The sequence below is a fragment of the Trypanosoma melophagium genome, assembly GCF_022059095.1.
Source record: "Trypanosoma melophagium isolate St. Kilda chromosome Unknown ctg5segment0, whole genome shotgun sequence".
NCBI lineage: Eukaryota > Euglenozoa > Kinetoplastea > Trypanosomatida > Trypanosomatidae > Trypanosoma > Trypanosoma melophagium.
In genome coordinates this window covers 775,336-792,593 of record NW_027125187.1, presented here as the reverse complement: position 1 = coordinate 792,593, position 17,258 = coordinate 775,336, and the positions used below count along the sequence as shown (strand labels likewise).

The 17,258-nt window shown below is 42.0% G+C and overlaps 9 protein-coding genes across 11 annotated transcripts; all 9 read right to left on the bottom strand.

Moving 5' to 3' along the window:
- Positions 1-791: 791 nt before the first annotated feature.
- On the bottom strand, positions 792-1,889 carry LSM04_000401 (the record flags this gene model as incomplete). Of its 2 annotated transcripts, none has more annotated exons than XM_067329784.1 (1): positions 792-1,889. In XM_067329784.1, one exon carries the CDS (start codon positions 1,887-1,889, stop codon positions 792-794), a length of 1,098 nt encoding a protein of 365 aa, XP_067187165.1. The 2 variants fall into 2 exon arrangements, with proteins under 2 accessions (XP_067187165.1, XP_067187166.1); XM_067329785.1 differs by having other exon boundaries at positions 792-1,112.
- Positions 1,890-2,413: 524 nt separating this feature from the next.
- LSM04_009395 (uncharacterized protein) lies at positions 2,414-4,567 on the bottom strand (the record flags this gene model as incomplete). 2 transcript variants are annotated; one of them, XM_067329782.1, is made up of 1 exon in its annotated part: positions 2,414-4,567. In XM_067329782.1, one exon carries the CDS (start codon positions 4,565-4,567, stop codon positions 2,414-2,416), a length of 2,154 nt encoding a protein of 717 aa, XP_067187593.1. The 2 variants fall into 2 exon arrangements, with proteins under 2 accessions (XP_067187593.1, XP_067187594.1); XM_067329783.1 differs by having other exon boundaries at positions 2,414-3,685.
- An 806-nt stretch (positions 4,568-5,373) lies between these two features.
- On the bottom strand, positions 5,374-5,970 carry LSM04_007005 (PLAC8 motif-containing protein; the record flags this gene model as incomplete). The annotated part of the gene is made up of 1 exon (XM_067329781.1): positions 5,374-5,970. One exon carries the CDS (start codon positions 5,968-5,970, stop codon positions 5,374-5,376), a length of 597 nt encoding a protein of 198 aa, XP_067187484.1.
- Positions 5,971-6,272: 302 nt separating this feature from the next.
- Positions 6,273-8,864, bottom strand: LSM04_003635 (N-acetyltransferase B complex; the record flags this gene model as incomplete). Its single annotated transcript, XM_067329780.1, has 1 exon — positions 6,273-8,864. One exon carries the CDS (start codon positions 8,862-8,864, stop codon positions 6,273-6,275), a length of 2,592 nt encoding a protein of 863 aa, XP_067187319.1.
- Positions 8,865-9,314: 450 nt separating this feature from the next.
- On the bottom strand, positions 9,315-10,580 carry LSM04_001275 (Glycosyl transferase; the record flags this gene model as incomplete). The annotated part of the gene is made up of 1 exon (XM_067329779.1): positions 9,315-10,580. One exon carries the CDS (start codon positions 10,578-10,580, stop codon positions 9,315-9,317), a length of 1,266 nt encoding a protein of 421 aa, XP_067187209.1.
- A 374-nt stretch (positions 10,581-10,954) lies between these two features.
- LSM04_006600 (RNA recognition motif domain) lies at positions 10,955-11,518 on the bottom strand (the record flags this gene model as incomplete). Its single annotated transcript, XM_067329778.1, has 1 exon — positions 10,955-11,518. The coding sequence occupies one exon, from the start codon at positions 11,516-11,518 to the stop codon at positions 10,955-10,957; it is 564 nt and encodes a 187-aa protein (XP_067187461.1).
- Positions 11,519-11,957: 439 nt separating this feature from the next.
- On the bottom strand, positions 11,958-13,751 carry LSM04_002460 (LMBR1-like membrane protein; the record flags this gene model as incomplete). Its single annotated transcript, XM_067329777.1, has 1 exon — positions 11,958-13,751. One exon carries the CDS (start codon positions 13,749-13,751, stop codon positions 11,958-11,960), a length of 1,794 nt encoding a protein of 597 aa, XP_067187267.1.
- Positions 13,752-14,384: 633 nt separating this feature from the next.
- Positions 14,385-15,335, bottom strand: LSM04_000244 (uncharacterized protein; the record flags this gene model as incomplete). Its single annotated transcript, XM_067329776.1, has 1 exon — positions 14,385-15,335. One exon carries the CDS (start codon positions 15,333-15,335, stop codon positions 14,385-14,387), a length of 951 nt encoding a protein of 316 aa, XP_067187156.1.
- Positions 15,336-15,739: 404 nt separating this feature from the next.
- Positions 15,740-17,137, bottom strand: LSM04_000355 (PSP protein; the record flags this gene model as incomplete). The annotated part of the gene is made up of 1 exon (XM_067329775.1): positions 15,740-17,137. One exon carries the CDS (start codon positions 17,135-17,137, stop codon positions 15,740-15,742), a length of 1,398 nt encoding a protein of 465 aa, XP_067187163.1.
- Between the last annotated feature and the right edge of the window lie 121 nt (positions 17,138-17,258).

Genomic DNA, 17,258 nt, shown 5'->3' with positions numbered 1-17,258 from the left:
CACAGATTCTGGGTGTAAATACATATCAGTGAGTATCCGGAAATAATATAAATAAATAAATAAATAAATATATATATATATATATATATATATATATATATATATATTTATTTATTTATTTATTTATATTATTTACATTTTTTTTTTGTTTTTATGACGTTCGTGTGTATCATATTCCTAGATTTTCTTTATAGTCTGTTAGTGCATGGTGCATACATTATGCATGCAAAAACCCCAAATATATATATATACAACTGCATTAACCGATGGATATGCCACGAAAGAGAAAAAAGAAGAAAGTGAATGGGGAGGAATATCAAGATAGATAATTAAATGGCTTCGCTCCTCACGCGCTTGATAGGACGTATAGTGTGGTACCACCATCAGCCACAACAAAAAAAACAATAACAGCTGCGGCAAGAATATAAGGTAGTGGTTTTCTAATAATGTAGAACCAGGTACCTACAAAAAAAAATGTCAAAAATGCTTTTTATTTAATTATGCTTTTCTTATTTCTCTACTTGTTGTTATTGTTGTTGTTGTGCCTTTGATTCCCTTTCAGGCATCTGTATCATGCTTATGTTTATTATTTTATCCTCGTTTATATCCCCATTAATCTCCGGGGACTGCCAACATTGGAACTACTTCGTTTTTCCCTTTAACCCCCTTTTTCTTCTCGTCTCCTACTATTCTCTTTTTTTTCTTTTTCACTTTTGCGAGTGTCTCTCTGTATGTATGTCTCTCCTTTCATGTCTAATAAAATCACCCAAGCATTCCCATCAATCAATCGATTAATCACGCTTCTCCTCATTAGCAAATCCTTTTTGAAGGTCTTCCTCTGAAGCAGGATCCAGAGGGATAAAAGTCTGTGCAATAAACAACAGAAGAATACCCACCGGCAACAGAAAAATTAAAACACACTGAAGAGTAAATGGCACAATCAGATAGAGTACAGGAAGAATAGGTGGAACAAACAATGTATATGAGTATACAAACCATATCTTCTTATAAAAGGGTACATCTGGTGGAAACACACTACCCTTGTATGCAAAGTATAAAAAGACATACTCCCTGTACGCGCTAAAGAGAAACAGTAAGACACAACAAGGCATAATAATGTAATTCGTTGGTACCAAACGGGCAGCCTCAAACATCATAAATAAATCCGGAGCAACAATCAGGCAAATGAGGTAAATAAGTGTACGTATAAATGGGACACTCGGCGTCGTTAATACTGTGGCATATTCTAATCCTGCTGTTGGAACACCATCAAAAGCGTTAACACCAGCAGCTGCTGCAGCTGCATTTATCACATTTGATGGACCGCTAGGAACACTGAGAAGCATACGATACAACTCGTCGTCAAAGAAAAATGTGTACAGCATTGACAAACGTGGAAAGAATAGAGAATTTAGTCCCACCACCCAAACACGGAAATTCTCTTTTTTGAAGTATGACCATAAATCCACTACCTTTTCCCCTGATGCTTCATCCGTCTTGCAGAGACAGAGTCCCTGTAAAAGTTTTAAATGTGCTGATAGTTTAATCGCATGCATAGCGTTCTCTATAGGAAAGTGTTCCTCGAAATCAGATCCATCCATTACCAACAATGTTGGACCATCCACACCGTGTTTGCGCACAAATCCACTGTACTCCGCATACCCCACAGTGTAGTTCATCCAGTACTCCACATCACTCACAGTCCACTCCTCAACAGGCTTATTCGCTATTGGTGATAGTGGAATATTGATTGGGTTCACACCATCTTTTTGTTGTTGTTGCTGTTGCTGTTCCCCGGCAGCCGAAGCAGCAACAGCAACAACAACTGCAGAAGACTGTGCCGAAAGAGAAATCAACAGCATTAACAACACTACGCTGCACACACGCATTATCACCATATTTCCTTTTACTCTTTTATAGATTATTTTTTTTTCTTTATTTTTTTGCTCTCTTCCTTTCTTTCTTTCTTTACTCTATCAACCCTGTGGGGTCTCAACCTCTTCAATAGATACCTACTTTAAGTATGAAAAGAAAAATGAAAAAGAAAGAAGGATTTAAAGCATTTCCCCAATATAAAACAGTAAAGTAACAGTAACAAATATTAGAAAACATGGAATATATATATATATATATATATATATATATATATATATATATATATATATAACTGAAGAAGCATGCCATAAGAGGGGGATAAAAAGAGAGAAAAAAAAAGATACAAAACAAGAAAAGTGATGCAAAATACATTGATATTTGGGCTGTTTCTATCATCTTCTACCCAAAGACAATGTGATGTGCTTGTAACATGACATTCAACTATTCCAATTGCAACCAACAAAAAACAAACAGTAACAGAAAGAGAGAATTTCTAAGAAAAAAAAAAGTGCAAATATAACAATCATATGGTATACATTCATCTTTGTCGCCTTACCGATTCATTCTTTTCCACAGGTCGGCGACGAGAATTTTTACTACGTGCGGATGATGCTGATAAAGGATCCAACTGCTCAGCAACCTGTGGTGGAGAGCCAAGGGAAAACTCCAGTGTTATCGTCAGTGCTGCACGCCGCAACTCTTCCATACGCCGTTCTTCAATTTTAGCCAATAACTGCAACTCTGCCGCCTTTGCTTCACATTTTTTCATCTCTGTATATAACTGTTCTACCGCTGCATTGCGTCCAGAGATGGAAGTGGACTTTTTTAGTCGTCGTTGTGCACTTCCACGTGTTCCAGAGAAAGCAAGAGGTGTTTCAGGAGGGCAAGTAAATTGTGTAAGGGTTCCTATAGAGGTAGCCGCGCGATCACGGAGTTCGCGTATATGCATTTCACTCTCTTCTAGTGCAACTTCACTAATAAGAAGACTCTCCCGCAACGTCATACGGCGTGGAGGAGGTGCTGTATTCACAAGAAGACCTGAAGCATCTGCGTAGAAAGACCCAATTGGGCAAGAAAGTTTAACGGTATTTCCACTAGGGAGACGTATTTCATCATGAACTTCGAGTTTTAGAAAAAAAGGTTGCTCCAGAGAATGTGAAAGTGCAGCACTGGGAGTTACTCTTGTGCTTACATTGTGGTTTAACTGTAATACATCTTCAATAATTGTTGTTGCCGCGTGTGCCTTTTTCTTACTAGTATGATGCTGCTGCTGCTGTGCCCCTAATAGCGCGTCCGGTAATAACTGTAGATCATCGCATGCCACAACGAGAATATCACTTTCACCCCAGTAGCCGTGAAGTGACATACGTGTACTACATTCATAAGTAGGTCCAACAGGGGCTGTTTTGGCTTTCTTTTTCCCCTTTGTTCCTTTCGTCTCATGTTGCACTAAAGGTCCTGGTTCCTCAATACTTACTGGATTATGCGTCAATGCACTAAGTCCTTCCATTTTTAGTAGTTGTACAGATAGCAAAATGGAGGGTGTTGTGTCTTTCACCTCATCTGTTACAGCTGTAGTTCCTTCATCAGCAGGAATAGTAAGAGTACCATTTGTCATTCTTTTAAATTGAACAGTAGTATTAGAAGTAGCTGCTCCAGGAGCAACAGCGGAATTGGTGATAGTATTAGTATTAGTAGTAGTAGCAGTAGTGCCACTGGCAACATTCTTAGTAGAAGGAGTCGTAGCAGTAGTATTAAATACTGTAGGTAGATGGTCTAGCCGTTGCAGTCGTGGGCAACCCGTTGTCATGTGTTCGGTGTAATTGTCTACAAGTGCAATAGGATTACCAATGAAAGTAACGTCTTCCAAGTGAGGATGTTTCTGTATTGCCTCAACAGTTCCTTCAATAGAAAAGACAGCATTTCGTGTGAGATCAAGCACACGTAGCTCTGGAAGATGATGGATAAAATCCAGTGTTTCCAGCATATTATATGCGAGTCCCAGAAAAATTAAAGTCTTGGAGGGACACACCTCTTTAATGGAGCACCCACACGCCACAAACACCAAACAATTAGGTGGGAGATATGTAATAGATGTAAGTTGTGGGTTATTGCTTAACACTAGTGTAGTGAGATTAGTAAATCGTGTGATATCTGGTGTGAGTTGCTTTAGTCCCTTGTCTGTAAAGTTCAAATCCGCAAAACACGCCCGAAGATCATCCCCGTGAATTCGCGAAATTCGCTCTCGCGTCAGTGCTGCATGAATTTCATCCCGCTCCTCCAACCGCAGACGACCCCATTTTTCTGAAAATCGCTTTGCGAGCCTCAGCAGTTGGGCCACACTCGCCCCATACTCAAAACAGCGTCTCCGCAGTCCTGTGATGGCAGTCACATCCCTGCAACACGTCACACTGGGAAGATCCTCCATTGGCACCTCAGCTGGAATACAACCCACTGCATCATTCTCCAACGGCGGCGGGACAACAGGCCGCAACACATCATACACAGATGATGATCCGGCGATGAGACTTTCACTCAACGCCACACCGCATTCCTGCAACAAGAGCAAACTCGCGTGTGTGTGGCCTGTGTAGGTGTGAACAACATTCCAGAAGAGTTCGTCAAACGTACCTACAAAGGGCCGCGGCAACTCGCGTGGAGCATCGCAGTCCCACGGGGGTGGAACTATCATATTAAAGATCACTAAATACAAAGGGAAAGAAGGGATAGAAGAATGGTAATAGCAGGAAAGGGCTAAAAAAAAACAGGAAAGGGGAGAAAAAAAAGGGAAAAAAAACAGATAAGACAGAGAATCTCATGTCTTCTTGTGCATGTACTTAAAAAAAAAACGAACAACTACCACCCCCACCACAACTCAATAGAGCATGAGAGAAACACAAAAAAAAAGGAATAAAAAATCTCTTATATGTCTGCCTACTTCTAAACCTTTGCCCTTTAATTCCCTCTTGCAAGCGTATAAAAAGAAAGAAATTCATGAAACGAAGGAATGTATTCATTGAAAACAGCTTGAAAGGATAAATCAACGAAAATATCTCATTATCCTTTTGCTCCAACTATTAACAAAAACTAGAAATGCGTACATAGATACATACATATAGGTGTATTCACAGAAAAATATAGAGATCTATATATAAGGAAATATAGATACATGTATATATTACTGTATAATTCTCCATATATATTTATATATATACTATGGATGTACCTATACATTAGCAGGGTCTGTATATAATAAAATCAAGTCTTACTAGTATATTCTTCTTTACTGTCATTTTTTTTCTTTTTGCAGATCATTACGGCTCACGAAAGATTGCACCATTTCATTCACGGATTAGTGTACTATATATTGGGTGATTGAATTCCCTACTTTGCTTACCCCGACATTAAAAAAAAAAACATTTCCGCAACCTACGTTCAGTTGATCCACGGTTTTTAATGGTATTATTGTTCCATTCTCTTACCGGTTTATCTGTTCCATTATTCCATCCGGCGAGACTCTGGGCCCCTATTGTAGCAACAAGCCCCGGGGAAGAGTCCCGCATCCGTTAACTCCAACAGTGACTGCTGCAAAGCACAATGAGAACAACAACAGGACGCACAAGCGTCACCGAAGTCGGTACCATCAATAGTGAATGATCGCCGCAACTTGGAACGCAACATACACTGCACCACAGTGGATACAAGAAAGCCACAACAGTAGTCACCAAGTAATGTTCCCATAGCAACTGCCCAGTTGATTTCGGGTCTGTTTTCGTACAGCAGATTGTACTGTCGGGAGAGTTGGCAGTAGTAGCAACACCATGCCTCCAGGCAAGAGTCACAATCCCCACAGCAAACGCACATGCCGTTATGCCAATCACGGGGTTGCACTGGTGGACCAGATGGAGGAACATTAAGAGGAAATCCATGTTGTGGTCCTCCTGCTGTATACTGTGGTACAGCTGTGTATTGCTGTGCTGGAGCAGGGCCGGTATTGGGCATCACAACAGTTCCAGTTGGTGGTTCATACTGAGCGGGCGCACCGCCGCATGAAGAGTTGTTGTTTTCAATGGTTTTGGTGTTTTTCGATGCCATTAGAAGAAAACACTTTACTAGTGAAAAGAAAGAAGGAAATAAAGGGAAATTCAAACAAAAGTGTGAGAAACATTTTGTTTTTGTTTGGTTTTTGTTGTTCTTTTTCTTTCGTTTTTTTCCTTTTTCATGAATTCCCCTGGGTACATACACCCCCTGTAATAAGTCCACGCATTCTTCATGGTTCTTAACCACGCGTACACACCTTTGGATATGCCAAATCATAAACAACGAAACATTTCTCCTAAATTTCCTTCAAGAACAAAAAAAAACGAGTGGTTTAAGAAGAAGAAAATCAAACACAATCAACGTCGACGACCCGCTGCAGACACATCACGCAGCAAGTCCCTCGATAAATCGCTCACGCGCAGAGCTTTGGCAGCACGCAACCGTTTCACCTGACTGAAGGCAGTCCCACTCTCAACCTCCATTTGTGATTCATACACTTTCCGAAGAGTCCCCTCGAGGTCTTGTGCCCAAGCTGTAACGGGCAAAACCCGGACAGGGGCAACCTGAAGAAGTGAAGAAAGAATTAGTGCCTCGGGAAAGAGAAAGCTCTCCAATCCCCTCGAGTCGACAACACTCTGCAGGGAGTCCTGCAAAGCAGTAGTATGTGCGATAGCTGAACTGGCCCCACGTGTCTGTACGCATTCTAGTAACACTGGGGCTATTGAACGAATCACAGGTAACGTTGGCAGTGAATCACCGTGTGAGTCAGACAATAAAGTTGGTAGTGGAAATTGTGTTTCAAGATTCATCTGCGCGCCTTTTGCTTTTTTGGGCTTTGGTGCATTCGCCACACGCATATGGTGTGCCTCCAACAAGGCAATATCGTGTAGGAGTATTAAACTTCCAACTAATTGCCGTGTGTGTTCAATGCGTTCGGTTTTACTGGGCATATCAACCAATGTATCTGTCAACTCCCTCACCTTGTCACTGTGGATGTTACCAAGTACCATGGACCGTACCACCACCCAATCGGTGTTATCTGTTAACTCCAACACTTGTGGTGATTGTAGGGCGTTATAGGCATCTGCTATGGCACCTGATTCCGCCTCCATGAGTTCAAATATAGACGACCGTGTTTGGCACGAACGCAGTGATCCTGCTATACGGTGAACAGTGCAAATAACTCGACCCAATGAATTTGTCTGTCGTCTCTCGTACTCCTGAACATCCCTCATGGCTGACCAGGACATGTAGAGAAAGACTTTGGAGCGAAGTAGACTACAATCCTTCTCCAGTGTACTATAGTGACCCCAGGCAAGTTCATTCCACTGGCATATCTCATCCAATGCACCTCCAGTCACAAGTGGCCAGTAACCAATATGTGACATAGTATCATGTTGTACACCCTTAAAGGCCAACTGACGCCAGGCATCACAATCGGCAAATCCCAAAATACGAGCAAAGCATGTAGCAAACATTAACCACATGGGATTGTTTAATTTACGTTCCACCCTATCTAGTAACTCCAGTCCCTTTTCTACCCATCTCCTTTCCCTTGTCGCGTGATACAGGTGTAAGAGAATGTTGAGAGCAATAGTAATATAACCGTCGCAGAGTCCCTCCTCACTCCATGCACGATGCGTAGAAAGAGGTTTAGCCTCATCATACAAATCCCAGCACGTCTGCAAAAGATGTTCTACAGTAGCATCATCTGGTTGTTGATCTCTTCCCGTACCCCACAACGCCACATGGCAGCGCAGACCGAGAATACGCTGAGAGTGGTAATGCAGCCTATTATTCCCTGCGCCGCCCTCTTTTTTTTTGCTGGACCATAAATAAATAGCATCAGCCGAAGTCACATCTAGATATATGGAAATGTCTAAAAAGCAGCAGGCAACTTGATAGAACCGCTGAGCGTAAGCGAGAGTAGCTTGTTGTAGTGCACCCCTTGCACCTTGACGTGAGAGTATTTCCAACTCTGCCATAAATGGACCTCGACACGGGCGTCCACCAGGCACCAGTAAAACTTTATTTTGTAAATCCTTGCAGAAACGGAGTGCATCTGTTAATGAGCAATCTACTTTAGAAAGCTCTAGTGTGATACGTCTTTCTTCTGGACCATCCAGTGTCAAAATACCATCCCCTGTGTTTGTTTCAGATAATGTATTGAGGTATAACTCTACAAAAGTCCAGTTATCCGGTTGACAAGACCAAAGATGTTTTGCCACAGTGTTGGCCTTTGCTAATTCCCCGTTTAGCTGTAGAGATGTTGCTAAAAGTTCTAGTCGAGCATCTGGAACACCTACTGCCACTCCTCTTTCGCTACATAGAAATTCCACAGCATCACTGTACAACTTTTGCTGATGGAGCACCTCAATATACATCCGAGACGTGGATGGTGAAATGAGTCCGTTGTCCGTTAAGATGGCATCCTTTAATAATCTAGTAGATACTTTTAACAAAATATGGTCCGTTGAGACTGATGGAACTTGAGAAAGATTTGCTTGTACTACCCACACTTGATAGCGAGGATCATTCCATTTACGATGAAGTAGCACTGCATTTTTCTGTACCTTATCATATGCCCCCATTCGCACATAAGTTTGAAGCAAATTTTCAAGTATATTTCTCTCGTTAGAACCTTCTTTCATGCGATCATACGTTCGGGCCAATGCCTCCCAACTGCAACATTGCTGAAGAACATAAACAAGAGCACTCAAAGCCTTTCCATCTGTAATATTTTGTTGACTAAGTGCTTCTGCCTTCTCCTTGGCTTTTTCAACCTGGCCCTTTTTAAGTAACAGCAATGACTCAGCAGCTGACAATGCGTGGTTGGTGGAAAACTTGGGAAGTGCGTCCTCCAGTGCCCCTTCTGCTAATCCAAGTTTCCCCGCATCAATTAGATCAAAGACACGTGTAGCAGCGCGGTCAACAGCGGCAGATGACATTTTTTTTTTTTTGATTTTATTCTCTTCGATTTCACACACTTCCTTTCTTTTTATTTTTTCCTTATTAATTGGTAGGATGTCTTTTTCTTTCTTTTGTTTTTTTCTGGAGATTTGTTGTTATGTTATTTCCTTTGTTTTCTTTTATTTAATGGACCACCACCCCACTTTCTTACACAAACTAAAGTTAAGATGGAGAAATAAAAGGAAAATAAAGCCGAGAAGAAACAAAGACCTCTTTCTGCACTTCAGAAAAAGAAATGTTTAATTGTACACCCACGAAAAAAAAGATAACGCATAGAATAATATATATATTATTATTATTATTATTATTATTATTATTATTATTATTATAAATGAAATTCAAGCGACATCGCAGGAAAAAAAAGCAAATAAGAGAGAAACCAATTAACAAACAAAAAAAACAAACAAACACACGCCTCTCATTTAGTTTCACTGCATCCCCATAACGCCGCGGAGTGGCGTCTCCACACCGAAAAGTGGAAAAAGCGCCTCCCGCAGGGCAGTTGTATTCGTTCCTGGGAATTCCCGCAGTGTATTCAAGTCGAGTGTTTCTAATTCATTACGAATTTCCCAAACCTGCAAACAAAAGAGATAGTGAGCAGAACTTAACGCCTCGGCAAGTTCAAGTTGATGATCCGACATGAGAGCACGATTGGGTACTACAATTAATGGACGCCTAAACTCTAACGCCTCAAGTATTGTACCTGCACCGGCGTGAGAAATAATTAAAGCCGCATCTCTTATCATCTCCTGCAACTTTGGACGGTACGAAAATACCTCAACGGTAATTCCATGTGCACCATTCAGTCGTACCTCATGAGAAGATACACCTTTTTGAATTAATAATCGTTTTATGCCTTGTTTAGATAGTGCTCTCAAGACTTGTTCATCATCCATAGCCTCAATAAGGGCATTAAATTGTGTGGAACCCACAGTAACAAGAGCCATTGGTTCACTATTGGGTGTTGTCAGTTCTGTTAATTGTTGAAACCTTGTTAGTCGCGGCATCTCCTCTCCATTCTTTGGAGTTCCCACAAAGAAGAGAGATCCATTTCTTCCCCAGCGTCGTTTCATGTACGCATTATATAGTGATTGCCATTGAACCGTCCAAACATCACAGAAGGGAATTAACAAACGCCCTGAAAGAGATAAGTGATATACACAAGTGAAGGACTCCATAAAGGCAATCGCTGGTCGGCGATAATACCACGCCGGTGAGAAGAAGGCGACTAGTAGTGCGGCTATTACTACCGGTACACATACACCAGGCCCATTCACCAAAATGACGTCTGGTTTCTCGGATATTATGAGAAATAAGGACCACCATAACGCCCGAAGAGTTGTGAAGATGGAAAGAAAATAACTTTGTCCAACTTCACGTGCACGAGGTACCGTATGTAATCGGCAGCAACGTCGAAAGTTCAGCGTTTCAAATTCAACCGCCACACTTGCAGAATGTTTATCTGTATCAGAAACAACGTAAAAAGGGCGATTGGCTCGCCATAAATCCAGTGATAAAGCCTTAATAGCACGCACCATCTCACTAGTGTGTCCGCCAGATCCCAATACCACACACACATTAAGAGGAACACTCCCACCGCGGTGTCTAGAGACGGGCGGTCGTCGCACCATTCGCACAAAGCGCCATCCCATAACCAGCAGGAATCCCAAGAGTAGCAAGAAGAATAGTAACATGATCCTCCTATAATAAAAATAACAAAAATAAAAAACAATAATTTTTTTTTTCGAATGAGAGAATGATAATAATAAAAAAAAGGGATAGAGAGAGAGAGAGAGAGAGAAAAGAAGGGTTAGAAGAAATGAAAAAAGGAGAATGAAATTAAACTCGTAAGAAATGGTAAATTTTATTTACAAACATGAAAAAATAAAAGAAGTAATTAAAGAAACAACGTATCTGCCTTCTTGTGAATATCATCGAATGATGATGCTAACCACACATACACACACGTAAATAATTATATATATATATATAATCACGTGTAGCTGTTATTTAATCGTAACAGTAGTAGTGGTATTAATGAATTGTTTTCAATCTCATTCTTTAATGACTAGTCCCGATCACGTTTCTTCGTACGTCTAGGTGGAATCCAGTTATAGTGTACAAGTTCCTGTTCCTCCAGTAATGCGCGAATACCTAATTCATCACGGCGTAGTGCCCCTAATCCACCTCTTCCATTGTCTAAATTCTGCCGCAGAACATCCACGACTTGTCCACCCTGCGCTCCACGGCCCCAACGCCGCGATTCATCACAGCCAACATCCCACGAAACTGTAATAATGCGATCATCCAACAATGTTCCGTGTAAATCGGTCACAGCACTTAGTGCAGCACACTGTTGTTCATATACAACGAAACAAAAACCACATGGAGTACGTGTGACCTCACTAAGACCCACCACAACATCCCGTACATGTCCACACGTAGTGAAATACTCCCAAATTTGTTCTTCAGTAGTGTAAAAAGACAAATTTCCCACATATACAGTAGTACTCTTATTTAATTGTTCTTGTCGTCGTACTACAAATTCTTTTTCCGGAAGAAGTGAACGCAGTAATTCGTGGCGATCAACATATGCCATACGAGGCGTTGTATCAACAAGATACTCCGCCATTTGATGGCCAAACTACTCTTCTTTCTAAATGTTCGATAAATGTATGATGTTGAATAAGAAAAAGGGAATAAAAAATGAAAAATAAAGAGAAAAATAAAAATAAACCGTTTAATCTCATTTGTAACGTTTTCTTTTTTTTTCTTTTTTCCTTCTTCTTTTTAAGAAAAATATCGCTGTTGTCAAAACGATAGGTTTAGGGTGTCCAACGAAAGAAAACACGACGGAGCAAATATAAAGCCTGTTATACTCTAGCAATCACTACGAAAGTAGTGAAATCGGTGGGCACATCAAATAGCCAATAAAGGAAAAAAAACATGAAAAAAAAGAAAGAAATGCAAGGGCAATGCAAAAAAAGAAAAGAAAAGAAAAAGAAAAACCATACCAGGGCCAGGGAAACAAAAAAGAAAATGACACATTTATTAGAGAACACGATCATATTTCACACTGGCTCCACCTCAGATACAGCTTTTCTTTTTGCTAAATACTCCTTGTAACGCTCTCCCCGCTCCTGCTGTTGTTGTTGTTGTTGTCGTCGTTTCTGGTTCTGTGTTGCATTAACTCCACCAGCAATTGTGCCAGTCGTTGTTGTTGTTGTTGCTGCATCTGTGGATGTAAATCCAATGCCGCTAAGGTCTAATGCGGTGAGTGGGCGGCCCAAGGCATGTGAAACAATGCGGTGTCCATCCTCGATGCGCTGCCGTACGGTGTCATTCATCGCATCATCCGGGTTGTGCACCTCCAGCCCCACGAGGAAGAAGAGACGGTCTACGACTCTCGATAAGACCAGCACAGACACAAATGGGATAAACATAGGGATAAATTGATTAAGCCATGAACCCAATACCAAACTTACATCCATATTGCGACGGTAGACATGGCCGTACATCACATCAATGTCCTCTGTCGCGAGGCCTGCAATTAATAAATAGTTAAAACATAAGGGCATAATGAGACGTGACAGGAATGTTGCACTAAAGCAGAGAGATGCATTATCAGAAATACCAGGAAGTATGACATAAACGTCAAAAACTTTTAATTGTAAAATAGCCCAGTATGAGCAATAGGCCATATAGAACATAAAAATCATTGAACCAAATAATTCAAAATTACTTCCAACCACAAGTGCTATTACAGATAAACGTTTCGATGTTAATGGTTGAAAAGGAAGAACAAGTTCACTCCATAAAACAAGAATTGTAAGAATACCTGCACATACTGCACATCCTTTATAAACAAAACCACGTATGGAGAACCAGACTTTTTTAAAATGATTATTAGTAGAAGATGTACCACGTATTAATTCATCAAATGATTGACATTTTCGAATTGTAGATTCCCATTGATAGTTCATTCGTTGTGCAATTTTTATAGAATACTTCACACGTTCATTAAGTTCTTCCAAATGTGTAAGAGAAACATCTGTATGATTAATTTGTGTTGCAGGTTTTATTCGTGCACTTGCGGAATGGTATTGAGGTATTTCACGATCAGCAGTGGCAATTGCCTCCATCATCTCTGACCAATACATTTTATGCTCTTCAGCAACGAGTGGGTGAATCATCATGAGTTCTGCCTTTACATCGGCAAGATCCATAGCAGCAATATCCAAATCTTCCTGGATATCAACAACACTATAATATTGACGTCGAAGTCGTCGCACAGCATCAGAGTTTCTCCATAGCATTTTTGGTACACCCACTAAACCTGCTGACATCAATAATACCAACAAAATTAGACCCCAGGCATTTGCCAAAGAAATTGCAAGCTTCCAAATATTGGTAACAGAATCATAAGCACCTTTTAAAAAGGCAATGTATGCGAAAAATACCACAAGTACAACTATTGAAATAGCATACATTTTAAGATTACTTCTAATGATACTAATAATTTTACGTTTCGGCGTAAAATTTCCAACTTCTGTGTATGATTGTGATACTGGTAACAAACCCCATCCCATTATGTACGTTGCAGCAACGATAGCATACCAAACACCGATAAGCCATGTTTCTTTTGGGGTAGAAGGATTCGCCTTTACGTAAAGGGCAGCATTAATATCAACAACAAGTAATGGAAATGGCAAAATAAAAGAACAGAATGCAATAATTACAAACACACGACAAAGTAAAGGCATACCCTTTGCAGATACTCGTGTGTAGTGTCGAAAGATAAGCAGTGTTGCCGCTACCGTGAGGCAAAAGAAAATAATCGTAGAGACAATGTTAGCTGCTGGCATAATTGTTTTTAATAAGTACGGATAAAATAACGTTTAATTTATTTTTCTTTGATTTTTATCTGTTTGCTATTTCTCTACACCTTTTCTTTTCCTTTTTCTTTTTCGTCTTCCTTCACTCTAGTTGATACACCAAATATATATTTGTAATATTTGTTTTTTTTCTTTTTTTTTTGTGTGTGTATGTGTCTGGAGTTTACCTCACTTTCACTCAGCACTAACAACGATACAAATACAGAAGTACGGTGAAGCAGACAGAGTCACAAACATAAAAAAGAAAATAAGAAGGAGAAAAAGAAAGAAAAAGCAATCGAGAAGAATAAATAAAAAATAAGGTATTAAAGAGTAGTCTATTATTTTTTTTTTCCTTTTTTTTTTTTTACACCTGTGTTACACAGGTGAAAGAGGTAGATAATACACAATTACTTTTTTTACCCCTCATGAAGCATAAGAAATAAATAAAAAAAACCAAGAGAAGCCTTGCCGCAGTAAACATGAAAACCAAGTCAACTGCAGATAATAACAAAAAAAGAAAAAGCATGGAAACCCCGTGTTTTTTCTCCATTTTCCTATCTCTGTTCTTTTTTTTTATTTCTTTTTGTCTTCTTGAGTGGTAGGCCATCTTCCTAGGCCTCTTCAAGCATCAAGCTTGAGTTGAGCCTCATCACGACTCTGCAGTACTGAGAGAAGTTCCTCACGAAGTGGATGTGGTTCAGCCTTCATCTGCAGTGCCAGACGAGTTCTCTCCACTGTAAGTTTTGAGAGTTTTTGTTTAAGCTCAGCAGCACGAGCGTTAATCTGTTTCGGTTGCATAGGTGCTTTCTTGCTTGCTGTGGCCCCATCGTGGCTGTTTACTTTCGCCTCCGCGGTAGCCAACTCCTCTTTTGCCTCTGTCAACTTGGCCGGTAATTCCTCCTCGCTTGTCTGCAGCACCGTCTGTAGGCGTTCCTTTTCCTTCATTAAAACTGCCACCTGCGACTCCATCTCACGCAGTTCTTCCTCCGTGACTTGTTTCTTTTGTTGTTGTTGCTGTTTTCCACCCATCTTCGGTTTCAAATGTCCGGGGTTTAGCACCACCGCATTCTGCAACATCTCTTCCATTGCTTTTGTATCCACTTGGCGAGCTCGGGCGCGCAGGACCTCTTCATTGCGTCGTCGCTCCTCCTCGCGAGCCGCCAAACGCTCCTCTTCCCGCATTTCACGCTCCAATCGCTCTTCTTCTTGTCGATGTAGTTCTTCTTCAGTGATTACCGGCTCTTCCTCCTCACTCTCCTCACTTTCTTGTTGCAGCTCGTACACAGGCTTACGGCCCTTGACGAGGCGATCCTTATCTCTCGCACGCTCCTCTGATAGTAAGGTGTTTGCCCGCTCTACCAGTGCATTCTCTAGACTTTTGAGGTTAGCTGGGCTGATAAGCTCTGGATCCTCAAAGAGTCGGTGAAGAAAGGCGCTGAGCATCACCTCATAATGCTTACTCTGACGAAAGCCATGTAGAAAATCTCGAGTTACTTTTCCAAAAGCACAGAAATCTGCTTTTCCACTGAGCTCTGCAAATTGAAAAGTATAACGATCAAATCCCTCTTCCATTTTTCACGTATCAATTTAACTCGTATGTATTTTTCTTTTAATTTAGTTTCCTTTTCTTCTTGTTAGATCTGCTATTCCTTTTTTCCCCCTTCCCACTCCCATAGCGCGGCACAATCGAAAAGAAAAGAAAAGAAAAAAAAGGAAAGAAAAAGGGAAGTGGGTTAGAACATGTGCAACCAAAAAAAAAAAGGGACTCCAAGGAATCGAATACGTGCATTTTAGGAAGGAAAAGCCTCTTTACTACTACACGAAGATATGTGAGAAAGAAAAAAAAAGAAAGGAGAGAGAAATAACAATAAAAAAAGAACCAGAACCATGAGCCAGTTTTTTTTTCTCTTCCTTTCATTCTTGCTTTTTTTTGTTTTATTCCTTTTTTTTTCCTTTCATCTCTTTTTTTTTTCTGCTTAAAACTTCGTCGGTGGTCTCGGTGGCATAGGACGCTTATCCGGTACCTGTGAAGGTGCTACGGGGAGCGTTGGTCCTGCAGCCGTTTTCGGCACCAATACCGATCCCAAGGCTACAGTTGCACCCATTGTGCTGTCCTGCACACGAATGTATTCCTGGGGTGTGGAGGGCACATACCGCATGGTGGTTGCTGGTGCATAGGCCTGTGGGTGAAACGGTACGGGATTGATAACAGGTTTCGCCCCTGTTGCGGTAGTGTTTGCCATCGTTTGTTGTTGTTGTTGTTGTTGTGGCGGTGGTGGTGATGCGTTTTGCTGTGCGGCTCCCATTCCTGTTGTTGCTGTTGTACCTGTGCTTGTGACGAGTGGTGGCACGGTCCCCCAGTAGACGTGGGGTGCCTCCTCTGCCGCTGCCTCCTCCATGACGCCTGGGAAGAGAAAGGTGTTGTTCTCATTCCTTGGCGGCTGCCCCCACTGCCCCTCCCCGCTGCCCCACTGGGCGCCTGGCGGGATGGGGGCGTTGAGGCCGGGTACGCGGAGGGCGGGGTACGCCGGCGGGAGGCGCCGCATCGCCTGCATGCCGTACAGCCACGGCGGGGGGGCGTGAGCCGACATGCCGAGGGCCGCCCGCAGCCGGGGGGTGAGACGGCCGGGCTCCGCCAGCCTCTTGGGCAGCCACTTGCCCTCGTGGAAGACATCGCCAAAGGGCGAGAGGACCACGTGGAAGCGGCGGCGGGCGAGAGGGGTGCCGGAGAGAAAACACGTCACGAAGGCAATCTGGTCGGGATTCGCCTTCTTATCACGGGTCGCACGGATACGCTCCACGCCGAGGGCCGCAATCTCCGGAGGGACAATGTCCGTCGCCCGCTCGCGGTCCGCCTGGTTCGACAGGAAGGCACGCAATTGGCTCCAGTGGCGGGGGACCGGCACGGTGTTCCGCACTGACTTCAGAAGTACCGTAAAGTACGGGTCCTCCGCATTGCCGTCGTGTTCGGTGACAACGGCGGCCACCTCAGGGCCATAACGCTCCGCCACGGTGAGTTTCAAAGTCTCCCATGAAATCTTTGTGCGACGACGAGTAGAGACTCCGGATTTCTTCTGTGTATCATTTACATTCACAGAGGGAAGTTGCACACGATCCTCATCATTTTCCTCATCAACATAGTCATTAGTGTTATTGGGTTGTGCTCCATCACCACTACCACTACCAACAACACCAGCACCAACAGCCGTAGTTGACGATGAAGTGCCTTCCACATCACTATCACCATCAGGTAGTACATACTCAATTTCCTCATCCGCAGCGGCACGAAGTCGTTCCTGAATTAACCTACTACGCTCCTTCAGCTCTTCATGTCGCTGTCTTCTTGCCAACTTCTTTTTCTTTGCTATTGACATAAGCGAATAATAAATAGAGAGGATGCGAGTGGGGGTTGGGGGTTGGGGATTTCCTAGTTATCCACCTCTTCTTATTAGATATGCTTCTTCGTGTGTTTTGTTTTGTTTATCTTTCTTTCTT